The following is a 21,279-nucleotide window of genomic DNA, read 5'->3' as shown; positions in this document are numbered from 1 at the left end:
GAGAACAGCCCTAGCTCCCTCAACCTTTCCTCATAAGACCTACCCTCTTAAACTCCAACCCCCTGTTAATAAAAGCTAACACACTATAGGCCTTCTTCACAGCTCTATCCACTTGAGTGGCAACCTTTAGAGATCTGTGGATATGGACCCCAAGATCTCTCTGTTCCTCCACAGTCTTCAGAACCCTACCTTTGACCCTGTAATCCACATTTAAAATAGTTCTACCAAAATGAATCACCTCACATTCATCAGGGTTAAACTCCCATTTACCATTTTTCAGCTCAGCTTTGCATCCTATCTATGTCTCTTTGCAGCCTACAACAGCCCTCCACCTCATCCACTACTCCACCAATCTTGGTGTCATCAGCAAATTTACTGACCCACCCTTCAGCCCCCTCCTCCAAGTCATTAATAAAAATCACAAAGAGCAGAGGACCAAGCACTGATCCCTGTGGCACTCCGCTAGCAACCTGCCTCCAGTCCGAAAATTTTCCATCCACCACCACCCTCTGTCTCCAATCAGATAGAACATAGAACAGTACAGCACAGAACAGGCCCTTCGGCCCACGATGTTGTGCCGAGCTTTATCTGAAACCAAGATCAAGCTATCCCACTCCCTATCATCCTGGTGTGCTCCATGTGCCTATCAAATAACTGCTTAAATGTTCCTAAAGTGTCTGACTCCACTATCACTGCAGGCAGTCCATTCCACACCCCAACCACTCTCTGCGTAAAGATAGCCAGTTACCTATCCAATCGGCCAACTTTCCCTCTATCCCACACCTCCTTACTTTCATCATAAGCCGACCATGGGGGACCTTATCAAACGCCTTACTAAAATCCATGTATATGACATCAACTGCCCTACCTTCATCAACACACTTAGTTACCTCCTCAAAAAATTCAATCGAATTTGTGAGGCACAACTTGCCTTTCACGAATCCGTGCTGACTATCCCGGATTAATCCGCATCTTTCTAAATGGTCGTAAATCCCATCCCCAAGGACCTTTTCCATCAATTTACCAACCACCGAAGTAAGACTAACCGGTCTATAATTACCAGGGTCATTTCTATTCCCTTTCTTAAACAGAGGAACAACATTCGCCACTCTCCAGTCCTCTGGCACCATCCCCATGGACAGTGAGGACCCAAAGATCAAAGCCAAAGGCTCTGCAATCTCATCCCTTGCCTCCCAAAGAATCCTAGGATATATTTCATCAGGCCCAGGGGACTTATCGACCTCCAGTTTATTCAAAACTACCAGTACATCCTCCCTCCGAACATCTATTTCCTCCAGCCTATTAGCCTGTAACACCTTCTCTTCCTCAAAAACATGGCCCCTCTCCTTGTTGAACACTGAAGAAAAGTATTCATTCATCACCTCTACTGACTCCATACACAAGTTCCCACTACTGTCCTTGACCGGCCCTAACCTCACCCTGAGCATTGACTGAAATAAAGGATTTCTTGAAAACCCCTGATATTTGGGTTATGGGGAAGTAGTTTTTAAGGACAGCACGGTGACACAATGGTCAGCACTGCTGTCTCAGTGCCAGGGACCTGGGTTCAATTCTGGCTTTGGGTGACTGTGTGGAGTCTCCTCCGGTTTCCTCCCACAGTCCAAAAGACGTGCTGGTTAGATGCATTGGCTATGCTAAATTCTCCCTCAGGCGCTGGAGTGTGGTGACGAGGGGATTTTCACAGTAACTTCATTGCAGTGTTAATGTAAGCTGACTTGTGATACTCAAACTTTAAAAAGAGTAGGGAGTGTGTGAGGAACAGAGAGTTCCATTGTGAGATTTTGAACAATCTGGAACATTGACAAATGTTATTAACCATGGTTCCTTCATTGAATAACAGAATGGTTACGGTGCAAAGACCATTCAGCCCATTGTACCTGTACTAGTTCTCTATTCCCCTGCCTTTTCACCGTACATTGTTTCTTTCAAATAATCCTCTTGAATAACTCGATTGAACCTGCCTCCCTGCACTCCAGGCAGAGCTGTCTCAAGTCCATCTCCTCACAATCTGCACTGGCTGGTGTGGAAATTGAGGAAGATACATCCGTGCAAATGTTTCCTCATCTGTTGCAATCTACATGAGCACAAATGTGAGGTAATGCATTTTGCAAGGTCTAATACAGATAGGAAATATACAGTAAATGATGGAACCCTCAAGTATTGATAGGGATCTGGGTGTACAGGTACACAGGTCACAAAGTGGCAATGCAGGTGGAGAAGGTAGTCAAGGCGGCATACGGCATGCTTGCCTTCATCGGCCGGGGCATTGAGTTTAAAAATTGGCAAGTCATGTTGCAGTTTTATAGAGCCTTAGTTAGGCCGCAATTGGAATATAGTGTTCAATTCTGGTCGCCACATGACCAGAAGGATGTGGAGGCTTTGGAGAGGGTACAGAAAAGATTTACCAGGATGTTGCCTGGCATGGAGGGCATTAGCTATGAGGAGAGGTTGGAGAAACTTGGTTCGTTCTCACTGGAGCGACGGAGGTTGATCTCCCCCACCTGCCACCCCTCAATGCCACCTACCCCCACGCCCCTTCAAAAACCCCACCCCTATACCCACTTCTTCCAAACCCACCCCCCCCAATTGCTCTGTGTGGTGTAAAGGAATAACATGATTTGCATTGAAAGTTGATTTGAGATTTAATGAGTTTTCTACAATGTAAATATCCCTTGATTGGCTGATTGATCAGACCCAGCAGTGACCAATAATGGATAGAATTAGAAAACCCCACATGTTGCCCCTTCTCCATGAACATAACTCAACAACAAATATCCTCACTGATGGTGTAAGCTCCCAACATTAAACCTGGTTCCAGTCACACAATCTCAGCTGCTCCTGTTGTAAGTGGATCAGGTCTCGCAACTGTTCAATGAGCAGAGGTAATGAAACTACAGCTTTCTCTGTGCTCCAAACTGTCTCATAGCTGCACTCGGGAATCAAGGAATGAGTTCTCCCAGGATTCCCGAGGCTGATATTCATCCCACAATTAACATAATTGAGAAACGTCTCGTCGTGACCACATTGATTGTGGGATCTTACTGTGCTCTAATCGGTGACTGCATTTCCCAAGTTACATTAGTGCCTACACCTCAAAGTACCACAGTGCTTTAGGACATCCTGAAATCTCAATAGTAAGTTGTATAAACTGAAGCAGAAATTAATCTTCAATATTTCAATCTCCCATTTGGCCCCACCCTTTTCCAGATACAAAAAAGTAAACAATTTTCTACAGGATTTGAAAAGTGTTGCAACGAGAACAAAAAAAAACAAGAAACAAGATTAAGCAGATTATATTTTTAAAAGATTACAAGTTCAGAATTGAGCACCCATGTTACTGACAGTAATCTGATCAAGGTGCTGCTGTGACTCTGCCCAGGAACAACTACCCACAGTGAGGATGGTCAACACCAGCAAGCAGAGCGCTCACAGCACTGACAGACTCATCAATGGTCCCTTCAACCAATTTGGAGTAAAACTCCAGAGTGTCTAACTGCTGTAGACAGTTTAACTGGTGGCAACCGTCATAACTGGCGGCAACCGTCATAACTGGCATCAGGCATTATAGTTACAAATAAACTGCAGAAAAAGGCCATTTAGCACAACCAATCCATGTTGGTGTTTATGCCACATTTGATCCTCTTGCATTTTTTGCTAAATTTACCATCATAATCCTCAACTCCCCTCGCCTTCATTCTCACCTAGTTTAAATATTTCAAAATCAATCACTTCAACCAATCCCCGTGGGAGTGAGTCCCACATTCTCCCCACTCCCCCGTAGGAGCGAGTCCCACATTCTCCCCACTCCCTGTGGGAGCGAGTCCCACATTCTCCCCACTCCCCCGTGGGAGCGAGTCACACATTCTCCCCACTCCCCCGTGGGAGCGAGTCACACATTCTCCCCACTCCCCCGTGGGTGCGAGTCCCACATTCTCCCCACTCCCCCGTGGGTGCGAGTCGCACATTCTCCCCACTCCCCCGTGGGAGCGAGTCCCACATTCTCCCCACTCCCCCGTGGGAGCGAGTCCCACATTCTCCCCCACTCCCCCGTGGGTGCGAGTCGCACATTCTCCCCACTCCCCCGTGGGAGCGAGTCCCACATTCTCCCCGCACCCCCGTGGGAGCGAGTCCCACATTCTCCCCACTCCCCCGTGGGAGCGAGTCCCACATTCTCCCCACTCCCCCGTGGGAGCGAGTCCCACATTCTCCCCACTCCCTGTGGGAGCGAGTCCCACATTCTCCCCACTCCCTGTGGGAGCGAGTCCCACATTCTCCCCACTCCCCCGTGGGAGCGAGTCCCACATTCTCCCCACTCCCTGTGGGAGCGAGTCCCACATTTCTCCTGAATTCCCCAGTGGATTTCTTTGTGACTATCTGATATTGGCGGTCTCTAGTTCTGCGCTTCCCCACAGGAGGAAACATTCTCCCTGTGTCCACTTTATCCAAACTGTCATCGTTTTAAATCTGTCTATTTGGTCACCCGAGCCCTTTACCCCCCTCCCCCAGAGAGAGAACCTATCAGCTCTCCCCTGCAATAATTTACCCCCCCCCCCCTCCCCCCAAACAGATTTGGTGCCATCTGCAAATTTTAAATTGTCGACAATTCTAACTAGCACCAATATAACTGGGAGTAGCTGGTGAAGAGTGTGGGGTGGGTGCTACTCCTGGTGCTAACTGGGAGTAACACTGGCATAACTACCACCAGGCATCAACCTAACTAGCACTGGGAACTGGCCTATCCCCGGACATAGTAACTAACAATGAGTGGCTAAGCAGGAGTAACCAGGCACCAGCTAACCGGTGCTGATCAGACGCAGTAATAGCTGCAGCGTGGAGAATCAAAGGGTGAAACACTGGCTATTGTACTGATGTAAGATGTTTAACAACACCAGGTTAAAGTCCAACAGGTTTATTTGGTAGCAAAAGCCACACAAGCTTTCGGAGCTCTAAGCCCCTTCTTCAGGTGAGTGGGAATTCTGTTCACAAACAGAGCATATAAAGACACAGACTCAATTTACATGAATAATGGTTGGATTGCGAATACTTACAGCTAATCAAGTCTTTAAGTATTGTACTGATGGACAGAGTCTGGACAGTGGGTAAATCGCAAGCTCAGGGAAGAGGAGAACCTTGAGGACTGAAATTGGTCTGCAATCGAGTGACCAGCTTCAAGCATTCAGCCTTAAAACGGAATTTAACAGAAAAATCTGAACAGCTCCTTAGATTAAAGGTCATTTAGAAGCAGCAATTTCTTCAATGCCACAATTTTTAGATTAATTATTTTCTCCCTTGTGCTGCTCGTTACTGCTTTTCTCTGGTCATTTGAGAGGGAGGGAGTTACCCCTGGGTCCCAGTCCACTGACTCCAGACACCTGCCACTCGCACAGATTTTTTAAAAACCAGGCCCCACTCAGCGCACTCACCCCACACTCTTCACCAACTAGACTTTAAATTGTTCCGGCATATCAGCCTCAAAGCCTGGACATTGCCCAGATCTTGCTGTATTTGGACACGGACTATCTGAGGAGTTCATAGAATCATAGAAACCCTACAGTGCAGAAGGAGGCCATTCGGCCCATCGAGTCTGCACCGACCACAATCCCACCCAGGCCCTACCCCCACATATTTACCCGCTAATCCCTCTAACCTACACACCTCAGGACTCCAAGGGGCAATTTTTAACCTGGCCAATCAACCTAACCCGCACATCTTTGGACTGTGGGAGGAAACCGGAGCACCCGGAGGAAACCCACGCAGACACGAGGAGAATGTGCAAACTCCACACAGACAGTGACCCAAGCCAGGAATCGAACCCGGGACCCTGGAGCTGTGAAGCAGCAGTGCTAACCACTGTGCTACCGTGCCACCCCCAGTTGCGAATGGAACATCCCCACTTCTGATCTTATGATGAAAGGAAGGTCATTGATGAAGCAGCACCGAGGACCCTCCCCTGAGGACCTCCTGCAGAGGAACAGTCACCCAGTGGGGAGGGGGTAGGGGCCTTTTCCCCACCCCAGGACAGCAACTGCGGGGAGAAGGCGGCAGAATCTATGTTTCAAATCTTATTAAACTCTCCACAAACACTGCCAGAACATTAACCCTGAATTTTACTGGACGATTTCGCTGAATTTGTTTTTAAAGCTGGATCCAGAACTCGATTGGATTACTGGACCAGAGTCAGTTTGGCATCTTTGGAACACAGCCAGAAAGCTGGGAACACTCGGCTCTGAAACTCTGTTTTGTAGCTAATTAGTAGCATTGGGACATTGGAAACCGAATAAAAGGCCACATGTCCCGCAGCAAAGTCCAGGAAAACCCCCACCACCCTGGGCAGCTGCACATTCAGGACCATCTCCCGGTCTCCGTGCCAGGCTGAGAGCTTCCGGCCAAAACTCTCCACACACCAGCTGAGCACATTCCTGCCGAGACGGCTCCGAGACCCCCTCCTATCCACCCCAACACAGGCAATCCCAATCGCCCAGAAACTGCCGCCATCATTGCTCACTTCCCAGTAGTGGCGACCATTAGTGAAACTCTGCAGGCCCAGCACCTGCGAACAGTTGATAAATCTCTCAGGTTGGTCAGGGTAGGACTGCGGCTGCTCAACCAAACTCAGGACAGTGAAGCGATCATTTATAACCAGCTTCTTGTGGGCCGTCCGATGGTCATAGGTAATCTTGGAGTTATCTGCACAACACAGAACAAGTCGTTAATCAGCAGCAGGGGCACAAAGCATCTGATGCTGGATCATGCTGCGGCCCACCCGCCCACCCGCCACGCTGCGGCCCGCCCGCCCACCCGCCACGCTGCGGCCCGCCCGCCCACCCGCCACGCTGCGGCCCGCCCGCCCACCCGCCACGCTGCGGCCCGCCCGCCCGCCACGCTGCGGCCCGCCCGCCCGCCCGCCACGCTGCGGCCCGCCCGCCCGCCACGCTGCGGCCCGCCCGCCCGCCACGCTGCGGCCCGCCCGCCCACCCGCCACGCTGCGGCCCGCCCGCCCACCCGCCACGCTGCGGCCCGCCCGTCCACCACACTGCGGCCCGCCCACCCGCCACGCTGCGGCCCGCCCACCCGCCACACTGCGGCCCGCCCGTCCGCCACACTGCGGCCCGCCCACCCGCCACACTGCGGCCCGCCCACCCGCCACACTGCGGCCCGCCCACCCGCCACACTGCGGCCCGTCCACCACGCCGCGGCCCGCCCGCCCGCCACGGCCCGCCCGTCCACCACACTGCGGCCCGCCCACCCGCCACGGCCCGCCCGCCCACCACACTGCGGCCCGCCCACCCGCCACGCTGCGGCCCGCCCACCCGCCACGGCCCGCCCACCCGCCACGCTGCGGCCCGCCCGCCCACCACACTGCGGCCCGCCCGCCCACCACACTGCGGCCCGCCCACCCACCACACTGCGGCCCGCCCACCCACCACACTGCGGCCCGCCCACCCACCACACTGCGGCCCGCCCACCACACTGCGGCCCGCCCGCCCACCACACTGCGGCCCGCCCACCACGCGCACGCCCGCCCGCCCACCACAGCCCGCGTGCCCATCCACCACACTGCAGCCCGCCCACCCACCACACTGCGGCCCGCCCACCACGCGCACGCCCGCCCGCCCACCACAGCCCGCGTGCCCATCCACCACACTGCGGCCCGCCCACCACGCGCACGCCCGCCCGCCCACCACAGCCCGCGTGCCCATCCACCACACTGCAGCCCGCCCACCCACCACGCGCACGCCCACCCGCCACGCGCACGCCCACCCACCACGCGCACGCCCACCCGCCACGCTGCGGCCCGCGCGCCCATCCACCACACTGCAGCGCGCCCGCGTGCCCGTCCGTCCACCACACTGGGCGTGGATTTACTGACACGTGCAATCTTGTCAACATTATCAGGCAAGTGGGGAGTATTCACTCACACTGACCTGGGCCGTGTCGATGGTGGACAGGCTTTGGGGAGTCAGGAAGTGAGTTACTCGCCGCAGGATTCCCAGCCTCTGACCTGCTCTGGTAGCCACTGTGTTTATATGGCTGGGTCCAGTTCAGATTCTGGTCAATGCTAAGAGTTGGGAATGTTAAGTTGGGAACGTCAAGGCCATTAATGAAGCGGCTGAAGTAGGCTGGGCCGAGGGAGTCGAGGTGGGGAGGGAGAGATAAGCCAATGTTCCTCGTTATACTCACAGTGCATTAACTCGGCTCTGCTCAGCGCGAGGTTCATGGCGGGCAGAGACGTTCCTGTGAGACAAACAGACAAATTAAACTCTTGTTACAACTCTGGGAAGTGGATTGGTTAAATATGTTTCTCAAACTTTAAAACCACGCAATTGGACATGAATTCACTGGATAAAAGCAAATTACTGCAGATGCTGGAATCTGAAACCAAAACAGAAAATGCTGGAAATTCTCAGCCGGTCTGGCGACATCTGTGAGGAGAGAAAGGAGCTGACGTTTCAAGTCCAGACGACCCTTTGTCCATTTTGAGAAAGATCATCTGGACTCGAAACGTCAGCTCCTTTCTCTCCTCACAGATGCTGCCGGACGTGTTCAGATTTTCCAGCATCTTCTCGTTTGGACGTTAATTCATTTGTTTTTAGTGCTTTTCCTAAACACACCAATGAGCTCCCACGCAGTGAGGAAGCTGTCAATAATCACGGCAATGTTCGGAATCCTGAACTAAATGGCAAAGTAATCTGCCGAGGGAGTGGCACGCTGCCAGAGGGTCAGTGCCGAGGGAGTGGCACGCTGCCAGAGGGTCAGTGCCGAGGGAGTGGCACGCTGCCAGAGGGTCAGTGCCGAGGGAGTGGCACGCTGCCAGAGGGTCAGTGCCGAGGGAGTGGCTCGCTGCCAGAGGGTCAGTGCCGAGGGAGTGGCTCGCTGCCAGAGGGTCAGTGCCAAGGGAGTGGCTCGCTGCCAGAGGGTCAGTGTCGAGGGAGTGGCGTACTGCCAGAGGGTCAGTGCCGAGGGAGTGGCGCGCTGCCAGAGGGTCAGTGCTGAGGGAGTGGCGCGCTGCCAGAGGGTCAGTGCTGAGGGAGTGGCGCGCTGCCAGAGGCACTATCCTCCTGGTGTCTGGACCAGTATTTATCTCTCAATTAACATCACAAAAACAGAGTGACATCATTGACTGGAGAAGTTTGATGATGCCTACTTAAATTCCACATTGATAACATTTCAAAAATGCTTCTACATTCCGGGAGTGGTTGTGAGAAGTGGTACATAATGCAGTTGTCTTCATTTGGAAAGCTGTTCTGAGAGAACTTGCAGTTCCTCAACAGTCACAGGAACTTGCATACCAATCCCATTAACGATCGGGCTGTAGCCTGCCTCATCTGATAGTCCTGCCCCCACAACAGCACTGACCCTCTGACAGTGCGGCACTCCCTCAGTACTGACCCTGTGACAGTGCGGCACTCCCTCAGTACTGTCCCTCTGACAGTGCGGCACTCCCTCAGTACTGACCCTCTGACAGTGCGGCACACCCTCAGTACTGACCCTCTGACAGTGCGGCACTCCCTCAGTACTGACCCTCTGACAGTGCGGCACTCCCTCAGTACTGACCCTCTGACAGTGCGGCACTCCCTCAGTACTGACCCTCTGACAGTGCGGCACTCCCTCAGTACTGACCCTCTGACAGTGCGGCACTCCCTCAGTACTGACCCTCTGACAGTGCGGCACTCCCTCAGTACTGACCCTCTGACAGTGCGGCACTCCCTCAGCACTGACCCTCTGACAGTGCGGCACTCCCTCAGCACTGACCCTCTGACAGTGCGGCACTCCCTCAGCACTGACCCTCTGACAGTGCGGCACTCCCTCAGCACTGACCCTCTGACAGTGCGGCACTCCCTCAGCACTGACCCTCTGACAGTGCGGCACTCCCTCAGCACTGACCCTCTGACAGTGCGGCACTCCCTCAGCACTGACCCTCTGACAGTGCGGCACTCCCTCAGCACTGACCCTCTGACAGTGCGGCACTCCCTCAGCACTGACCCTCTGACAGTGCGGCACTCCCTCAGCACTGACCCTCTGACAGTGCGGCGCTCCCTCAGTACTGACCCTCTGACAGTGCGGCACTCCCTCAGTACTGACCCTCTGACAGTGCGGCACTCCCTCAGTACTGACCCTCTGACAGTGCGGCGCTCCCTCAGTACTGACCCTCTGACAGTGCGGCACTCCCTCAGTACTGACCCTCTGACAGTGCGGCGCTCCCTCAGTACTGACCCTCTGACAGTGCGGCACTCCCTCAGCACTGACCCTCTGACAGTGCGGCACTCCCTCAGCACTGACCCTCTGACAGTGCGGCACTCCCTCAGCACTGACCCTCTGACAGTGCGGCACTCCCTCAGCACTGACCCTCTGACAGTGCGGCACTCCCTCAGCACTGACCCTCTGACAGTGCGGCACTCCCTCAGCACTGACCCTCTGACAGTGCGGCTCTCCCTCAGCACTGACCCTCTGACAGTGCGGCACTCCCTCAGCACTGACCCTCTGACAGTGCGGCTCTCCCTCAGCACTGACCCTCTGACAGTGCGGCACTCCCTCAGCACTGACCCTCTGACAGTGCGGCACTCCCTCAGTACTGACCCTCTGACAGTGCGGCACTCCCTCAGTACTGACCCTCTGACAGTGCGGCACTCCCTCAGCACTGACCCTCTGACAGTGCGGCTCTCCCTCAGCACTGACCCTCTGACAGTGCGGCACTCCCTCAGCACTGACCCTCTGACAGTGCGGCTCTCCCTCAGCACTGACCCTCTGACAGTGCGGCACTCCCTCAGCACTGACCCTCTGACAGTGCGGCTCTCCCTCAGCACTGACCCTCTGACAGTGCGGCACTCCCTCAGCACTGACCCTCTGACAGTGCGGCACTCCCTCAGTACTGACCCTCTGACAGTGCGGCACTCCCTCAGTACTGACCCTCTGACAGTGCGGCACTCCCTCAGCACTGACCCTCTGACAGTGCGGCACTCCCTCAGCACTGACCCTCTGACAGTGCGGCACTCCCTCAGCACTGACCCTCTGACAGTGCGGCGCTCCCTCAGTACTGACCCTCTGACAGTGCGGCACTCCCTCAGTACTGACCCTCTGACAGTGCGGCACTCCCTCAGTACTGACCCTCTGACAGTGCGGCGCTCCCTCAGTACTGACCCTCTGACAGTGCGGCACTCCCTCAGTACTGACCCTCTGACAGTGCGGCGCTCCCTCAGTACTGACCCTCTGACAGTGCGGCACTCCCTCAGCACTGACCCTCTGACAGTGCGGCACTCCCTCAGCACTGACCCTCTGACAGTGCGGCACTCCCTCAGCACTGACCCTCTGACAGTGCGGCACTCCCTCAGCACTGACCCTCTGACAGTGCGGCACTCCCTCAGCACTGACCCTCTGACAGTGCGGCACTCCCTCAGCACTGACCCTCTGACAGTGCGGCACTCCCTCAGCACTGACCCTCTGACAGTGCGGCACTCCCTCAGCACTGACCCTCTGACAGTGCGGCACTCCCTCAGCACTGACCCTCTGACAGTGCGGCTCTCCCTCAGCACTGACCCTCTGACAGTGCGGCACTCCCTCAGCACTGACCCTCTGACAGTGCGGCTCTCCCTCAGCACTGACCCTCTGACAGTGCGGCACTCCCTCAGCACTGACTCTCTGACAGTGCGGCACTCCCTCAGTACTGACCCTCTGACAGTGCGGCACTCCCTCAGTACTGACCCTCTGACAGTGCGGCACTCCCTCAGCACTGACCCTCTGACAGTGCGGCTCTCCCTCAGCACTGACCCTCTGACAGTGCGGCACTCCCTCAGCACTGACCCTCTGACAGTGCGGCTCTCCCTCAGTACTGACCCTCTGACAGTGCGGCACTCCCTCAGCACTGACCCTCTGACAGTGCGGCTCTCCCTCAGCACTGACCCTCTGACAGTGCGGCACTCCCTCAGCACTGACCCTCTGACAGTGCGGCTCTCCCTCAGCACTGACCCTCTGACAGTGCGGCACTCCCTCAGCACTGACCCTCTGACAGTGCGGCACTCCCTCAGTACTGACCCTCTGACAGTGCGGCACTCCCTCAGTACTGACCCTCTGACAGTGCGGCACTCCCTCAGCACTGACCCTCTGACAGTGCGGCTCTCCCTCAGCACTGACCCTCTGACAGTGCGGCACTCCCTCAGCACTGACCCTCTGACAGTGCGGCACTCCCTCAGCACTGACCCTCTGACAGTGCGGCTCTCCCTCAGCACTGACCCTCTGACAGTGCGGCACTCCATCAGCACTGACCCTCTGACAGTGCGGCTCTCCCTCAGCACTGAATTGTCACCTGAATTATTTTCACTGCATTCTGAAGTTTAACTTGAACTTCAGAGTGTGAGAATCTGGAGAGATCGTTAACTGTCCGGTGGTCCATGTTCTTTATTCAAGCTTGGTGAAAGGAGGAACGGGAGATCAGAGGGGTGTGGGGTATATCGGAGTGTTAGTGAGGGGTGTGGGCTATATCAGAGTGTTACAGTGAGGGGTGTGGGGTATATCAGAGTGTTACAGTGAGGGGTGTGGGGTATATCAGAGTGTTACAGTGAGGGGTGTGGGGTGTATCAGTGTTACAGTGAGGGGTGTGGGGTATATCAGTGTGTTACAGTGAGGGGTGTGGGGTATATCAGAGTGTTACAGTGAGGGGTGTGGGGGATATCAGAGTGTTACAGTGAGGGGTGTGGGGGATATCAGAGTGTTACAGTGAGGGGTGTGGGGGATATCAGAGTGTTACAGTGAGGGGTGTGGGGGATATCAGAGTGTTACAGTGAGGGGTGTGGGGGATATCAGAGTGTTACAGTGAGGGGTGTGGGGTGTATCAGAGTGTTACAGTGAGGGGTGTGGGGTATATCAGAGTGTTACAGTGAGGGGTGTGGGTTATATCAGAGTGTTACAGTGAGGGGTGTGGGGGATATCAGAGTGTTACAGTGAGGGGTGTGGGGGATATCAGAGTGTTACAGTGAGGGGTGTGGGGTATATCAGAGTGTTACAGTGAGGGGGTGTGGGGTGTATCAGAGTGTTACAGTGAGGGGTGTGGAGTCTATCAGAGTGTTACAGTGAGGGGTGTGGGGGATATCAGAGTGTTACAGTGAGGGGTGTGGGGTGTATCAGAGTGTTACAGTGAGGGGTGTGGGGTATATCAGAGTGTTACAGTGAGGGGTGTGGGGTATATCAGAGTGTTACAGTGAGGGGTGTGGGGGATATCAGAGTGTTACAGTGAGGGGTGTGGGGGATATCAGAGTGTTACAGTGAGGGGGTGTGGGGTGTATCAGAGTGTTACAGTGAGGGGTGTGGGGGATATCAGAGTGTTACAGTGAGGGGTGTGGGGGATATCAGAGTGTTACAGTGAGGGGTGTGGGGTATATCAGAGTGTTACAGTGAGGGGGTGTGGGGTGTATCAGAGTGTTACAGTGAGGGGTGTGGAGTCTATCAGAGTGTTACAGTGAGGGGTGTGGGGTATATCAGAGTGTTACAGTGAGGGGTGTGGGGTATATCAGAGTGTTACAGTGAGGGGGTGTGGTGTATATCAGAGTGTTACAGTGAGGGGTGTGGGGTATATCAGATTGTTACAGTGAGGGGTGTGGGGTATATCAGTGTTACAGTGAGGGGTGTGGGGTATATCAGAGTGTTACAGTGAGGGGGTGTGGGGTGTATCAGAGTGTTACAGTGAGGGGGTGTGGGATATATCAGAGTGTTACAGTAAGGGGGTGTGGGGTGTATCAGAGTGTTACAGTGAGGGGTGTGGGGTATATCAGAGTGTTACAGTGAGGGGTGTGGGGTATATCAGAGTGTTACAGTGAGGGGGTGTGGGGTATATCAGAGTGTTACAGTGAGGGGTGTGGGGTATATCACTTACTTAGCCCTCCTTCCTTGTATGGAGATGATGGTTGGTTTTGACTGGATGACGGTCTAGACTTGGTTTTCTCTGTAAAGGGAGGAGAAAGTATCAATATTAATAAAGAGATGTCATGCCAAAACTTTTCATCTTGTATTTATCAGATCAAACACAAGAATGCCAAATTTGAAATCCAAACAGCAATTTATATTACATAAGAGTCCGATCGATTGACAAGTAGACTCCGATTGGTTGAGGCGTTGCCTTGGAGAAAACAGTAGGAACAATAGACTTCGCAAACCCCTGGGTAACTGTACAAAAGGCGGACGGTTTGAACATATTCCTTTTATTTTCAGAGGACAGGACTCTGTGTATGAATGTCTGTCACTTTTACGAAATATAAATGATCCACATTACTTGACAGATTATCTGAAATTGGCTGTTGGTGTTGCGATTGGTGCATTCAGGATTGTTCAGCAAGTGGTGCCCAATCATGGAATCACCATTAACAATGGACGCTTAGTTTTGGTTTCTGTAATGCAGCTGGTTGTATGCAGTCTGCACCCTGCCGATTAGAAACAACCAAGGAACATTCTGTTTGATTTGACCAGTCAACGGCTGGGCATTTAGACTATACAAATCTGGCATTGCCCCAAAGTAGAGGCGTCGGTGGGTCTTTCTTAACTATAACATCGGCATGGGGGGACCGGGACAGGTTGTTGGTGATCTGGACACATAGAAACTTGAAGCTCCCGACCCTTTCTACTTCGTCCCCATTGATGTAGACAGGGGCATGTTCTCCTTTACGCTTCCTGAAGTCGATGACAATCTCCTTCGTTTTGTTGACATTGAGGGAGAGATTATTGTTGCTGCACCAGTTCACCAGATTCTCTATCTCATTCCTGTACTGAGATCTGACCCACTACGGTGGTGTCATCAGCAAACTTGAAAATCAGGTTGAAGTGGAATTTGGCCACAGTCATAGATCTACGAGGAGTATAGTAGGGGGCTGAGAACACAATTTAGTGCGGCATCTGTGCTGAGGATGATTGTGGAGGAGTTTTTTTTATCCATTCGTGGGACATGGGCATCGCTGGCTGGCCAGCATTTATTGCCCATCCCGAGTTGCACCTGAACTGAGTGTCTTGCCAGGTCATTGTTAGAGAATATAAAGACTGACAAATCCCCAGGGCCTGATGGAATCTATCCAAGGCTGCTCAGGGAGATGAGAGATGAAATCGCTGGGCCTCTGACGCAAATCTTTGTCTCGTCACTGGACGTAGGTGAGGTCCCAGAGGATTGGAGGACAGCTAATGTGGTCCCGTTATTTAAGAAGGGTAGGAAGGATAACCCAGGTAATTATAGGCCGGTGAGCTTGACGTCCGTGGTGGGGAAGTTGTTGGAGAAGATTCTTAGAGATAGGATGTAAGCGCATTTAGAAAGGAATAAACTCATTAACGATAGTCAGCATGGTTTTGTGAGAGGGAGGTCATGCCTCACTAACCTGGTGGAGTCTTTTGAAGAAGTGACTAGAATGGTTGACGAGGGAAGGGCCGTGGATGTCGTCTATATGGACTTTAGTAAAGCGTTTGACAAAGTCCCTCATGGTAGGCTGGTGAAAAAGGTTGGATCTCATGGGATTAAGGGGGAGGTGGCTAGATGGGTGGAGAACTGGCTTGGTCACAGAAGGCAGAGGGTGGTAGTGGAAGGGTCTTTTTCCGGCTGGAGGCCTGTGACTAGTGGTGTTCCGCAGGGCTCTGTATTGGGACCTCTGCTGTTTGTGATTTATATAAACAATCTGGAAGGTGGTGTAACTGGGGTGATCAGTAAGTTTGCGGACGACACAAAATTGGCAGGACTTGCAGATAGTGAGGAACATTGTCAGAGGCTACAGAAGGATATAGATAGGCTGGAAATTTGGGCAAAGAAATGGCAGATGGAGTTCAATCCTGATAAATGCGAAGTGATGCATTTTGGTAGAAATAATGTCGGGAGGAGCTATACGATAAATGGCAGAACCATAAAGGGTGTAGATACGCAGAGGGACCTGGGTGTGCAAGTCCACAGATCCTTGAAGGTGACGTCACAGGTGGAGAAGGTGGTGAAGAAGGCATATGGCATGCTTGCTTTTATAGGACGGGGCATAGAGTATAAAAGTTGGGGTCTGATGTTGCAGATGTATAGAACGTTGGTTCGGCCGCATTTGGAATACTGCATCCAGTTCTGGTCGCCACACTACCAGAAGGACGTGGAGGCTTTGGAGAGAGTACAGAGGAGGTTTACCAGGATGTTGCCTGGTATGGAGGGGCTTAGTTATGAGGAGAGATTGGGTAAACTGGGGTTGTTCTCCCTGGAAAGACGGAGGATGAGGGGAGACTTAATAGAGGTGCATAAAATTATGAAAGGCATAGATAGGGTGAACGGTGGAAAGCTTTAGCCCAGGTCGGTGGTGACGTTCACGAGGGGTCATAGGTTCAAGGTGAGGGGGGGGGGGGGGGGGAGGTTTAACACGGATATCAGGAGGACATATTTTACAGAGAGGGTGGTGGGGGCCTGGAATGCGCTGCCAGGCAAGGTGGTGGAGGCGGACACACTGGGAACGTTTAAGACTTATCTAGATAGCCACATGAACGGAGTGGGAATGGAGGGATACAAAAGAATGGTCTAGTTTGGACCAGGGAGCGGCGCGGGCTTGGAGGGCCGAAGGGCCTGTTCCTGTGCTGTATTGTTCTTTGTTTGTTCTTTGTCATGTCAGACAGTAGTTGAAAGTCAACCAGATTGCTGTGGGTCTGGAGTTACATGTAGGCCAGACTGGATAAGGACAGCAGATTTCCTTTCCTAAAGAACATTAGTGAACCAGATGGGTTTTTCCGACAATGGTTTCGTGGTCATCAGCAGATTAATTCCAGATTTTTAAAATTGAATTCAAATTCCACCATCTGCCGCGGCAGAATTTGAACCTGGGTCCCCAGAACATTAGCTGAGTTTCTGGATTACTAGTCTAGCGATAATACCACTAGGCCATCGCCTCCCGGCATTGTTGCCTATCCTTACTGATTGCAGTCTGTGGGTCAGGAAGTCTAGAATCCAGTCGCAGAGGAGCTGAGGCCCTGGCCACGGAGTTTGGAGATGAGTTTCGTAGGAATAATGATGTTGAAGGCTGAGCTGTGGTCAATAAATAGGAGCCTGACATCAGTGTCTTTGTTATCCAGGTGCTCCAGGGTTGAATGTAGGGCCAGGGAGATGCTAATTTCAATCGCTTAAGCAAATTCAATCACCTTATCCAGGGATATTTTGGTTCTTGCCAGCAACTTTTTCTGAACATTCAAAATTCATACCCCAAACTAAACGGGCACATATCACTGAGAGATGGGACACCTTCGCCGTGTGAAGGCGGGAAAAGTTGATAAGAGTGCAAAAAGGAGAAAACACAACAACAGAAACAGAATGCTGCGAGACACGGCACATTACAAAATGTATGAGAGATAAGGGCAGAATACAGCTTAGCTAATTAGCAGCATGACCACGGAGAAGAACCATTAGCACGATCTATATAGCTTCAGACAAACTGCATAGTGACCTATATAACAGGTTAGACAGATGAAAACCAGACACAGAAGCCTTAGAATATCGCAAAAACTTGATAAGGGCGAGACGGTGGCACAGCGGTTAGCACTGCTGTCTCTCAGCGCCAGGAACCTGGGTTTGATTCCCGGCTTGGGTCACTGACTGTGCGGGACCTGCACGTTCCCCCTGTGTCTGTGCGGGTTTCCTCCGGGTGCTCCGGTTTCCTCCCACAGTCCGAAAGACGTGCTGGTTAGGTGCATTGGCCGTGCTAAATTCTCCTTCAGTGTACCCGAACAGGCGGCAGAGTGTGGCGACTAGGTGATTTTCACAGTAACTTTATTGCAGTGTTAATGCAAGCCTACTTGTGACTAATAACTAAAGTTTAAACAGACATTCTGATAAAATCACAGTAATAGGGTAAATAGAAATGGTCGAGAGCTTCAAGTTTTTAGGTGTCCAGATCACCAACAACCTGTCCTGGTCTCCCCACGCCGACACTATAGTTAAGAAAGCCCAGCAACGCTTCTACTTTCTCAAGAGACTAAGGAAATTTGGCATGTCCGCTACAACTCTCACCAACTTTTACAGATGCACCATAGAAGACCATAACACATAGGAGCAGAATTAGGCCACTCGGCCCATCGAGTCTGCTCCGCCATTCAATCACGACTGATAATTTTCTCTTCCCCATTCTCCTGCCTTTTCCCCATAACCCCTGATCCCCTTATTAATCAAGAACCTATCTATCTCTGTCTTAAAGACACTCAATGACCTGGCCTCCACAGCCTTCTGCGGCAAAGAGTTCCACAGATTCACCACCCTCTGGCTGAAGAAATTCCTCCTCATCTCTGTTTTAAAGGATCATCCCTTTAGCCTGAGGTTGTACCCCCTGGTTCTAGTTTTTCCTACTAGTGGAAACATCCTCTCCAGGTCCACTCTATCCAGGCCTCGCAGTATCCTGTAAGTTTCAATAAGATCCCCCCATATCTTCTAAACTCCTTTTTGGTTCTTTCTGGTTGTATCACAGCTTGGTATGGCTCCTGCTCTGTCCAAGATCGCAAGAAACTGCAAAGGGTTGAGAATGAAGCCCAGCCCATCACTCAAACCAGCCTCCCATCCATTGACTCTGTCTACACTTCCCGCTGCCTCGGCAAAGCAGCCAGCATAATTAAAAACCCCACGCACCCCGGACATTCTCTCTTCCACCTTCTTCCGTTGGGAAAAAGATACAAAAGTCTGAGGTCACGTACCGACCGACTCAAGAACAGCTTCTTCCCTGCTGCTGTCAGACTTTTGAATGGACCTACCTCGCAATAAGTTGATCTTTCTCTACACCCTAGCTATGACTGTAACACTACATTCTGCACTCTCTCCTTTCCTTCTCTATGAATGGTATGCTTTGTCTGTATGGCGCTCAAGAAACAATACTTTTTTCACTGTATGCTAATACATGTGACAATAAATCAAATCAAAAAACCACAAAGACGAGAGATCCACGACCTGAATTTGACCTCGTTTGTAATAGAGAAAAGGGCGAAGACTGATATTTGACTGATTAAAATAAAAGCAAATTACTGCAGATGCTGGAATTTGAAACCAAAAGAGAAAATGCCGGAAGATCTCAGCAGGTCTGGCAGCATCTGTGAGGAGAGAAAAGAGCTGACATTTCATAGAAACCCTACAGTACAGAAAGGGGCCATTCGGCCCATCGAGTCTGCACCGACCACAATCCCACCCAGGCCCTACCCCCATATCTACCCACTAATCCCTCCAACCTACGCATCTCAGGACACTAAGGGCAATTTTTAGCATGGCCAATCAACCTAACCCGCACATTTTTGGACTGTGGGAGGAAACCGGAGCACCCGGAGGAAACCCACGCAGACACGAGGAGAATGTGCAAACTCCACACAGACAGTGACCCAAGCCGGGAATCGAACCCAGGTCCCTGGAGCTGTGAAGCAGCAGTGCTAACCACTGTGCTACCGTGCCGCCGGATCATTTGGAGTCCAGATGATCTTTTGCCTGATTTGGCTGATGCTTGGTATATTCTGACATCAACATTGCATTAACCCAGTGTACGGTGAATTATATATTGGGTGGAATTCACCCAAAAAATTCTACGTGCCGAATTTGCATAAAAACTGTTTTTCTGAGCAGGATTTTCAAAATGAATCTCTCATGCCATGCACTGCAGAGTGCCCCAGTGGGAATCACGCTGAAAATCTGAGGGCAGGGGGCTAGCGCTGAGTGCCTCCTCACCGATTATCCAGGAGGCCTTGGCTCCAATAGACCTCACCCCTTTGACACTGCCTGATGCCTGGTGGGCAGTGCCAAGTGGCCTCTAGGCTGGCACTGCCTAGAGGGCAACCCCCTTACCCACGACCTCCTGGAGGGATCTCCATGGCCTCCCTTAAGTTAGTAAGATGTCTAATAGTGACTCTTGCATTGAATCGGACTCGAGTCTGTCTGTTGATTTCTGTTGGTCGGTGCAGACTCGATGGGCCGAATGGCCTCCTTCTGCACTGTAAGATTCTGAGATTCTCTGAACAGTTGGGATCCCAGCACAGATCCCTGCGGAACCCCACTAGTCACTGACTGCCAATTAGAAAAAGATCTATTTATGCTGACTCTTTGCTCCCTATCTGCTAACCAACTTTCTATCCATCTCAAGACACTACCCGCAATCCCATGTGCTTTAACTTTATACAGTCCGTTACGTGAGAACTTGTCAAAAGCCTTCCGAAAGTCTAAATAACCCCCATCCACTGGTTCTCCTCGGTAAACTCTACGAGTTACATCCTCAAAGAATTCCAAAGATTCGTCAAGCATGATTTCCCTTTTGTAAATCCGTGCTGACTTTGTCTGATTATACCACTGCCTTCCAAATGCCGAGTTATGAAATCCTTGATAATGGACTCCAGTAACTTCCCCAGTAACGACGTTAGGCTCACTGGTCTATAGGTCCCTGTTTTCTCTCTACCTTCCTTTTTGAATAACCGGCTTACATTAGCTGCCCTCCAATCTGTAGGAACCAGTCCAGAGTCAAAAGAATGACCACCAATGCATTTACCATTTCCAGGGCCTGTGTGTTACAGTGAGGGGTGTGGGGTGTATCAGAGTGTTACAGTGAGGGGTGTGGGGTATATCAGAGTGTTACAGTGAGGGGTGTGGGGTATATCAGAGTGTTACAGTGAGGGGTGTGGGGTATATCAGAGTGTTACAGTGAGGGGTGTGGGGTATATCAGAGTGTTACAGTGAGGGGTGTGGGGTATATCAGAGTGTTACAGTGAGGGGTGTGGGGTATATCAGAGTGTTACAGTGAGGGGTGTGGGGTATATCAGAGTGTTACAGTGAGGGGTGTGGGGTATATCAGTGTTACAGTGAGGGGTGTGGGGTGTATCAGTGTTACAGTGAGGGGTGTGGGGTATATCAGAGTGTTACAGTGAGGGGTGTGGGGTATATCAGAGTGTTACAGTGAGGGGTGTGGGGTGTATCAGAGTGTTACAGTGAGGGGTGTGGGGTATATCAGAGTGTTACAGTGAGGGGTGTGGGGTATATCAGAGTGTTACAGTGAGGGGTGTGGGGTATATCAGTGTGTTACAGTGAGGGGTGTGGGGTATATCAGTGTGTTACAGTGAGGGGTGTGGGGTATATCAGAGTGTTACAGTGAGGGGTGTGGGGTATATCAGTGTGTTACAGTGAGGGGTGTGGGGTATATCAGAGAGTTACAGTGAGGGGTGTGGGGTATATCAGAGTGTTACAGTGAGGGGTGTGGAGTATATCAGAGTGTTACAGCGAGGGGTGTGGGGTATATCAGAGTGTTACAGTGAGGGGTGTGGGGTATA

The 21,279-nt window shown here is 52.1% G+C and overlaps 1 protein-coding gene across 6 annotated transcripts in view; it reads right to left on the bottom strand.

Annotated features, from left to right (window-relative positions):
- Positions 1–2,644: 2,644 nt before the first annotated feature.
- The window catches only part of LOC144489301 (E3 ubiquitin/ISG15 ligase TRIM25-like), a 30,746-nt gene continuing 12,111 nt past the window's right edge, over positions 2,645–21,279 (bottom strand). For all 6 annotated transcript variants that reach the window (XM_078207175.1, XM_078207172.1, XM_078207174.1 and 3 more), the window contains 3 exons: positions 13,886–13,954; positions 8,203–8,256; positions 2,645–6,708 (listed from right to left, as the gene is read on the bottom strand). In XM_078207175.1, the coding sequence (XP_078063301.1) occupies positions 6,185–6,708; positions 8,203–8,256; positions 13,886–13,954 (647 nt within the window). In that variant the 3' untranslated portion in view covers positions 2,645–6,184. The remainder of the gene's footprint in view (positions 6,709–8,202; positions 8,257–13,885; positions 13,955–21,279) is intronic.

This window comes from Mustelus asterias, unplaced genomic scaffold, assembly GCF_964213995.1.
Source record: "Mustelus asterias unplaced genomic scaffold, sMusAst1.hap1.1 HAP1_SCAFFOLD_2106, whole genome shotgun sequence".
NCBI lineage: Eukaryota > Metazoa > Chordata > Chondrichthyes > Carcharhiniformes > Triakidae > Mustelus > Mustelus asterias.
This window is presented reverse-complemented; position numbering and strand designations above follow the sequence as displayed.